This window comes from Coptis chinensis, chromosome 9 (genome assembly GCF_015680905.1).
Source record: "Coptis chinensis isolate HL-2020 chromosome 9, ASM1568090v1, whole genome shotgun sequence".
Classification (NCBI taxonomy): Eukaryota; Viridiplantae; Streptophyta; class Magnoliopsida; order Ranunculales; family Ranunculaceae; genus Coptis; species Coptis chinensis.
The window spans coordinates 85045556-85054913 of record NC_141464.1 but is presented as its reverse complement, the minus strand read 5'-3'; the positions used below and the strand labels follow the sequence as shown (position 1 = coordinate 85054913).

At 36.9% G+C, this 9358-nt stretch overlaps 1 protein-coding gene across 1 annotated transcript; it reads left to right on the top strand.

Moving 5' to 3' along the window:
- Nucleotides 1–301: 301 nt before the first annotated feature.
- Nucleotides 302–9028, top strand: LOC147479067 (putative LRR receptor-like serine/threonine-protein kinase At1g56140). Its single transcript, XM_086582918.1, is given in 25 exon segments — nt 302–531; nt 638–836; nt 932–1003; nt 1588–1659; nt 1769–1840; nt 2553–2624; nt 2979–3050; nt 3160–3231; nt 3421–3492; nt 3576–3647; nt 3742–3813; nt 4006–4077; nt 4172–4252; nt 4427–4492; nt 4862–4903; nt 5092–5156; nt 5695–6071; nt 6425–6626; nt 6708–6869; nt 7146–7264; nt 7387–7450; nt 7453–7596; nt 7690–7921; nt 8195–8345; nt 8447–9028. Coding segments are annotated over 25 exon segments (3093 nt in total). The 5' UTR covers nt 302–431; the 3' UTR covers nt 8816–9028.
- The last annotated feature ends 330 nt before the right edge of the window (nt 9029–9358 follow it).

Sequence of the window (9358 nt, the reverse complement as noted above, 5' to 3'; positions counted from 1 at the left end):
CTTCCTATAAAACAAAATTAACAGATTATATCTACTGCACGCTGTAGCTCTGCTTCTTGCATACAGCCACAGTCTGTTTTTCTTGGCATGTTACGACTTTCTATAAAAAGTCTTACATACGAAGTCGTAGTGTGGACTGTGGACAGGAAAAACGATCCTAACTCAACTCACTCCCACTTGCGTACCACGGGTCCACGGTGTCAAGTGTGAACGAAACATTGCATGGCCAGTGTAAGTGTGTAACGGACCCAGTATGGCGTATGTGCGTCAATTACTTACTTCCAATCTGGAATCACAACACTGTTTACACTTTTCATCTTCATTTCTTTTGAGAAATATATATATATAAGAATATATATAGAGAGAGGCCGGATTGGTTTCGTTCTGTGTTACGTTGGTCACATATATATTGATATATATGTAGCTTGAGTATGAAGTTTGAAGAGTTTCTTGGTTTACTTAGTTTTATAATTTCTCTATCATCACTTATCATCGTCAGTATATCTCAAGCTACCACTGATCCTTCTGAAGGTATAGTACCCACTCCACTCTATAGCTTAACAGTTTATTAGCAGAAGTTAGAATGAATTATATATATTCCTATAATTTGGTTTGTGCATGGTACGTTGTGAAACAGCTAAGGCTTTAAATTCTATATTCCAACAATGGGGAATCTCAGCCCCTGTTGCTTCATGGAACATAAGTGGAGAACCATGTAGTGGAACTGCAATCGACTCCACTGATATGGATCGCGAGGATTCGGATGTCAACTACCCAGGAATCAAGTGTAATTGTTCTCTAACTGATGGTTCATCTACTTGCCACATTACCCAGCTGTACGTGACATGCTTCCCTCACTCTAGTGTATATATAAATGTTTCTAGCTAGTAGTAATAACAACTTTTCACGTACTCCATCTCCAACTTTTCAGGGGAGTATATGCATTGAACGTGAGAGGAGTAATCCCTGAAGAACTCACGACTTTCAGATACCTGACCCATCTGTATGGTCCTATAGACTCTCTATTAATCTCTTATTTGTTTATTTTCAGTAGTTAATTTCCAAAGTGGCTTGAAAAAGACATTGAAAATCAAGCTTTTGGAACTGCAATTAATTATATGTTTGTAGTAAGTTATGTTTTTATGGATGATATAGAATGGAAGCATTAAGATTTGGGTAGTGCAATTGGTGGTTGTTGGTATGCCCATTTTTCTTAACAGAGTTGTTTCAAGTTTCAAGACACTTCTTTAGAAAGAGTTGTTCCTAGACAACCCCACTCAGATATAATTAACAATCTTTCCTTTGAATAATGCGAAACAATTTAGCCAAATGAATCCAAGACACAACCATGTAATTTAGTATGGAATTCCTTTACCAAGATGGTTGAAGTTGCATCATGAGTTCAATGCATGTCTTCCATCACTTCAGTTTAGCTAAAACGGACAGTGAACTCATGGAGCAATGCTTGTAACGGTCTTCCCAAGCACAACCCAAATCTTAATGCTTCCATTCTATATCATCCAAAACTAAAGTACTTACTAATGATTTTTCTTTAGTTTCTTATTGTTATTTATTCATCCCATGCAGAAAGTTGGATCAGAATTACTTGACAGGTCCCTTGCCTGCATTTCTTGGCAATCTATCCAGATTGCGGATGTTGTAAGTTACATTTTTGTTTTTGGAGGCACTTATACTATATACTGTAAAAGAAAACAAAATAAAAAAAAAAAAATAGATCTAGCTATTTTAACTATATGTTCTCTATTAGGTCAGTCGGTACTAATGCCTTATCTGGGACCATCCCAAAGGAGCTTGGAGGACTTCAGAATCTGCGCATATTGTAAGATGTTCCAGAACTTCACATTTTTTTTGTTCACACAATAAAATATGGTCATTCACTGAGAGATGATATATTCTAGCCTGCATTTTCATAGCATTGTATAGAATTTACAAGAAGAGAGTAATTTTTTTTAGTACTTTTTTGTCTTAAGCTAACTGAAAATTCCAATTATGTTGAGGGCAGAGCAAAAGAGTGGCAAAGAGTATTTTTCATGTATGGTAGGCGTGGTGAACATGTGAAATTTGCTGACTTATTTCCAAATGCCATAACTATTGAATTACAGGCCCTTGTTTTAGAAAATTAGTGTGTTTGCATTACAGAAAAGAATCTTTGAGCATAATCTAGCAAGGTGGAAGGCTATTCTCATGTTCTGTCATTTTGGACTATATGCATGCATTAGCGCCAGCAGCCACAAGTCGTACTGAGTTTGGCATCCCTTATATCTATATATGCCCAGCTAGATCATCAATTAGTAATATGCTTGCCACCATGAGTATTTGTTTGTGGTTGACTGCAATTTGAAGAATTGATGACTACTTGACCAGAGCTGTACGTGGAGCAGATGGCATATTTATAAGAAAGTTATGCAAACTTGAGAGCCATTTGAAATATGGATATCTAATAACTATGTTAATGTGTTCTTTACTTTCTTTTGTGTGGTCTGTATGTTTGTTTACTATTACTGTGTATGTTATATTTTGTTTTTCTTCAGGGCTTTTGGCTCAAATTACTTCTCCGGGTCACTTCCACCACAGCTTGGTCTTTTAGTCAATCTCGAGCACCTGTACGTTCTTTGAAATTTTAGTTCACAAAAAGAAAGGGAAGATCTAACAGAAGGGAGACAAGTTTGCCTCATTGATCACAACATAACTTGTGGTCAGGGCAAAGCTTGACTCCAGCAAGTGAGACCTTAACATAAATGAGCAAGCCCAGAGATTGTAGGAAATTACGACTCAGAAAGTTAACAAAAAAAGTTTGCAAACAAAAAAAAATAACAAGATGTACTTCAGGCGTAGAGATTGCTGCAGCCTGCATAGATGTAGTTTTTTTTTATTACTGCTGGTATCTCACAATTCAAAATCATCCTAGGTGATGTTAGTTTTAGTTGAATTTTAAAGTTTTGATCTTCAATGGGCAGTTACATAGACAGTGCTGGTCTGGGAGGAGAGATTCCTACAGAGTTGGCGAATCTTGTAAACTTGCAAACCATGTACGATTTTCTCTGACCTTGTCTTTGTATTTGCTCTTTTAAGTTCATTCGATGGATCGGATCATATACTAGTCTCATCATATGTGCGGCAAAACCATTTGTGTTTCAGGTGGGCGTCAGATAACCCCTTCACAGGGAAGTTACCCGACTTCATTGGCAACTGGACAAAGCTTACATCTCTGTAAGCTATTTGTCATGAATTTTTATTTGGACTTCATTTGATACTTATATCTTGAACTTTTCTTTATTATTTATTTTGTATGAACGGCATCTTGCTTATAAAGTTGCATGTCTCTATTTGTATGTGGGGGTGTATTTGTGTTTATGTTTGTGTTCTGCTCTTTCTTGATATTGTTGATTTTGTGTGCAGGAGATTCCAAGGAAACTCTTTTGAAGGTCCAATACCATCCAGTTATTCCAGTTTGACATGGTTAAATGATTTGTAAGTGGTTTTCGTCACTTTAAACTTCACTTCTGTATTCCCCTACTGTAATATTTTCACTAATTTTCTTATGTTTTATTTAGGAGAATAAGTGATTTGTCCAATGTGAGTTCTTCATTGGATTTCGTGAAAGACATGAAAAATTTAACTGTTCTGTAAGTCAGCATGCTCTAAAATAATCAATAATCCTAATTACTAACTACTCGTTTATTATGTTTCACTGACAATAAAGAACTCTTTGTTTTGTAGAATCTTGAGAAATAATTTGCTTTCTGGAAATATTCCAGATAGTTTTGGAGAGTACGAAAAATTACAGCGACTGTGAGTAATAATATTAATCTTGGAACTTAAACCCCACCTGAACACACTACCTACACAAACCCTCATTTACATATTTATGAACATTAAAAATAAATAGTGCTGGTTTTCAGTGAAGAAACATACTTCCATTGAAGTACCATTGTCTTAGTTTCTTGATGTTGTTTAATTTGAAGCTTTCTACTTCTTCTTTAGGGATTTCAGCTTCAACAATTTAAGTGGACAAATCCCAAGCTCCCTTTTCAATCTGAATTCCCTCTCTTATTTGTAAGAAACAAATAAATAGGATTACTTTTTGATCTCTTTGTGCTGACTGGGATCTCATGTTATTTATTTGCCCTCTAATTGTTGCAATGGGCAGGTTTCTCGGAAACAATAGCTTATCTGGTACCATTCCTCCTGCAATGAGCAGGTTTCCTGCGATGAGAAGGCTTATCACTGTGTAAGTTCTTGTTCTTATTCTTATTGAGACAATAAGGAATTTTTTCCTCGCCCTGCGGTTCCTTGATTGCATTTACCAGCATAATTTCAACTTACTTACAAGAGTATTCATACTTTTCATCCTTTATTATTTGTATCAAATGCATAATTACCTTGCATATATTTTTATGTGCAGAGATTTGTCATACAACAAATTGTCTGGAAGTTTACCATCTTGGTGGTTCGAGTCAAGTCTTCAACTGTATGTCTGAATGTCTGATGATGCAAAGAACCTGTTTCTGTGACTTAAATTTCTATGCCTAGACATGATGTCTTTCTTTTCTGTATATATATTTCCCATCTATTTTATCATAGATCAGCATAAAGTTCCGTCTTCTTCTTGTTTTCTTGCATTACCAGTGGTCTCTAGCTATATGTCTTCCTTCCGAAATATATATTTCCTAATTCATACAACAAATATATATTCTATACTACCAGCAGCAGTTAAATAAATGCTATTAGCACCTATCTCATGAAAATCACAATGCATGGCTTTTGTTGATTCTTACGTTTTTTGATGGTCAGTGATTTTTAGAATACTTATGCATGTTTCTTGCACCGTCTCATCCAGGAATGTTGTTGCTAACAACTTGACATTTGATTCCAACAATAGGTGAGTTACTGCCAATTTCACTTGTCAAAATAAATGTGAAAGAGAGAAATTTTGGACTCGAAGCAATGATGTACTTTTCACTGCCTGCCTAGTATAAATCTTAGCTACATGGCTATATCTCAATTTATATTTCCACTTAGTTTATTCCCCTTTGTTTAGTTTCTGACATGTACTTGGTATGCATTTAGTTTCTTGGCTTCCCGGCTAGATTGTCTTCAAAGACAGTTTCCGTGTAATAGGGTATCTCCACGCTGTAAGCAACCTTCTTCACTTTTATCACTCGCATGTCTTAGGAAATATGTCACTGCTGCACTAATTCCAGTTGTAGTAGTTTCTCATAACATATATATTATCGACCGAAAGTAAGGGACTATTAATTTTACATGCATTATATGTGCTTAAGAGATCAAACTGAAGTTAAGTACTTTCATTAACTTACAACAATATCTAAACTGACTGATCTGAGATCTAATGTACTTTTCAAAAGGATAAATGTAGATAAGTGCTGGAAAATTCTGAAGTAGTTTCTAGAGACAATCACATTTTCTGATTCTATTTATCTTAATAAAGTGAAATAAGCTCTATCAACTAGGGAGACTAGAGACACTTAGCGCGTCGATCATTTGAAGTTCCAAACTAGAAGAAATCACCATATGATATCAACCAGTACAAGCTAAGAATCTCACGGTGAAGAAAGTTGAAGACATAAGTGATAAACTGATAACATACTACGACATTACATTTTTGAATGAACTATTTAAAACGTACAACACTGCTCTTCTGGTTTACAGATTCCTCCTTTGCGATAAACTGTGGTGGCCCACAGAAGACATCTACTGATGGCACAATTTATGAGGCTGAAAGCTCAACTCTTGGCCCAGCATCATATTATGTAGAGGACTCTACAAGATGGGCAGTTAGCAATGTGGTACTGTTTTATCAAAATGCTCAGTACATCCAAAACACCCTGGGGCCAATTAGAGGTACTCTAGACCCAGAACTGTTCCAGACTGCAAGGCTCTCGCCAGGATCACTAAGATACTACGGTCTAGGTCTTGAGAATGGAAAATACAATGTAAACTTACAGTTTGCAGAGACTGGTTTTGATGATGAAAGTTTGAGAACCTGGCAGAGTCTTGGAAGGCGTGTTTTCGATATCTATATACAGGTTGGTTTTTTTCGTAAATGGTAATAAGAAGTACATTATTTTGCCCAAGATTCCAAGTGTTATTGTTTTTTTTTTTTTTTTTGAGCCAAGTGTTATTGTTGTATTCCATAAAAGCCGAAAGGTCTGTGCCTTGGCCTTTGAACATATATCATTCTGCCTGTGCTCAGTTATTATTAGCTGTACGTTATTTTCCAAATCAGAAACTCGGATGTTAATTGATTACATTAACTACAATATTGTTGTTTAGAGATGTTTTACGAAAATAAGATCTACATGGCTACTACCACTGCACTTTATGTATTTCTTTAAACAATACTCTTCGTCATTTCTGCAGCCTTTTCCTAATTTTTCAGGGAAGTCTTCAGATAAAGGACTTCAACATAAGAAGTGCGGCTGGTGGGGCCATAAACAAAGTCGTTCTAAGAGATTTCAAAGTTCAAGTATCTGAAAACTTCCTTGAGATTCATCTCTTTTGGGCTGGAAAGGGAACTTGCTGCATACCTGTACAAGCTTACTATGGACCATCCATTTCAGCTATCAGAGTTACACCTGCAGGTAATGTAGTGGATATAAACTTTACTTGATGTAGGTCTCAATTACTTGTGCCAACTACTCTGATCATCTAATCATTTTCAGACTTTCGTCAAACTGTCAGCGACCTTCCACCAACAAGCTCAGCAAAGAGTAGGACTGGCATAATTGTTGGTGTAACTCTTCCTATTGTGCTTCTGATGATTTTATGTCCTTTAGCTATTTTCTATCGGCGGAGGAAGGCATCAAGCAGCAATGATGACGAAGGTACATACTACCTTAGGATTGAAGATATCCATATGTAAAACTTGTTAAAGTTCATTATTTTCTTATACAAAACAGATTCCCGATGAAAATTTGGACATTAGCCACTGTTAATTATCTTCTCAAGATTCATACTGTCATCCTTAGGACTTCCAACATTTGATTTCTCTACTACTAAGTTTAAACTTATAGTCAAAAAACGAAGGGAATTACTGTTTTGTATTTTTTTTCCCTGGAAGCCATATTACTGTCTACAATCTATGTTCTCATGAATTGCAGAACTTCTAGTAATAGACAACAGGCCAAATGCTTTCAGTTATGCTGAGTTGAAAACTGCAACAGAGGACTTCAGTCCAACAAATAAGTTAGGAGAGGGAGCATTTGGACCAGTTTACAAGGTAATATAGAAAGAAGTTGGCTATAATCGGTGCAACATACACGTGTATGTGCATTCTAGTATTCATCTGAGTGGCCATCTAATGGCTTGTACTGGTTGAATTGTTATTTACTTATCTTACAGGGCATGCTATCTGATGGTAGAGAAATAGCCGTGAAGAAACTCTTGGTAACGTCACACCACGGGAGAGTCAGTTTGTAGCAGAGGTTTCCATCATTTCTGCAGTGCAACATCGCAACCTTGTGAAACTGTATGGATCCTGCATTCAGGGAGAGAACAGACTTCTTGTTTATGAGTACCTAAGAAATAAAAGCCTTGATCAAGCACTCTTTGGTAACAATCTGAAGTAAAGTAATACTTTTTCTTATTGTTATTGTTATTGCTACGATCTAAAGCTTGCTTGGGAAATGGGTTCACTTCATGCAGGAAAGAGTGACTTATATCTTGATTGGCTGACTCGGTACAATATATGCTTGGGTGCAGCAAGGGGTCTAGCTTATCTTCACGAGGAGTCAAATCCCAGGATCATTCACAGAGATGTGAAGGCTAGTAATATTTTACTTGACATTGACCTGAACCCCAAAATCTCAGATTTCGGTTTGGCAAAGCTCTATGATGACAGAAAGACTCACATTAGCACGCGAATTGCAGGGACTATGTAAAAGCTCTTCTGACACTTGTGTATTGTTTGGAGTTATTCTACTCTTGAGTTTGTCTACCAATCAGTGGGTTGGATGCTGTTTGACTGTAATACTCTCCAACTTTTGGCTAATGCGTGGCTGTTGCAGCCCGAAAGTTGAATTGTATTCACAATCCGAAAGCTATCACCCTTGGCCCTTGCTCTGTCGACAACTCGTGTAGGGTGGATTTTACTTTTTCTTTATAGTTTTATTCCTAAAAATATATATCTAAAACCGAGTATTTATTGAAGTGGCTATCTCGCACCGGAGTATGCAATGCTTGGCCATTTAACTGAGAAGGCTGATGTATTTGGCTTTGGGGTTGTGGCATTGGAGATCCTATGCGGGCGTCCAAATGCGAACTCGAGCTTGGAACCGGAAAGGATGTATCTTCTTGAATGGGTATGATAAACAAAAGTTCTTTCATGATTTAAATTTTTTTTTCCTCCAAGTAGAAGAGATGCAAACCATTTCCTTTCAATGTTTTCTCATTATTATTTTAGGCATGGAACTTATACGAAAATAACCATGGCTTGGAGCTGGTGGATCCAATATTGAACAGTTTCAACAAAGAAGAAGCCATTCGTCTGCTAGGAGTAGGTCTTTTGTGTACTCAGGCATCACCAACAATGCGGCCACCAATGTCACGAGTAGTGGCCATGCTGACAGGAGACATTGAAGTGAGCACTGTTGCATCCAGACCTGGTTATTTAACTGATTGGCAGTTCAATGACATGAGCATTTTCAATGGGAGTCCAGAAACCTCGACATCCGAAGCTCCCTTGCACCGTTCCAACTCATTGTCAAGTGCAAGTAAGGTGTCTGGTGCAGACTACTCGCCGACGATGGTTACTCAGGCAATGTCACATTAAGTAACTGGTGAAAAACGGTCACAATTATCTTTCAGTAACCTTTTTCATGCAGATAGAGAGACACTGCACTTGCAAGCATTCGTTTCAGCTCTTCAAGCATAATTTACTTACTGTATAACCACAGAGTTCTTCTTCCAAAGAATCTTTCCCTATTACTTTTCCGAATCATAATTAGCTCAAGTTTTACCATTTATCAGAATTTTACGTGGGAAACCTTACCGTCTTTGCATTAAACTTACATCAAAGTTTTACAACAATTTTACCATAATATATTTCATCTGAAATGGTCCCTTACTCAACAGTCAACACCACAACCACATGCTATGGCAAGGACATTGGTGATCAAATTTGTGTGGAATAATTTGCTAAGAGAATCTTCTAATAAATTTGTCATTGTCATTTTCGGCTGACTTGTTCTCACTTCTTCCACAATCTACCAGCCGTGTTAGATGTTCGACCACGGCACAACTTGTGAGCCAAGTCCTTGTCCGTACTTTATTACAACCGTATCCATAGTCAAAATTTCTGAAATTTCTGAATGTC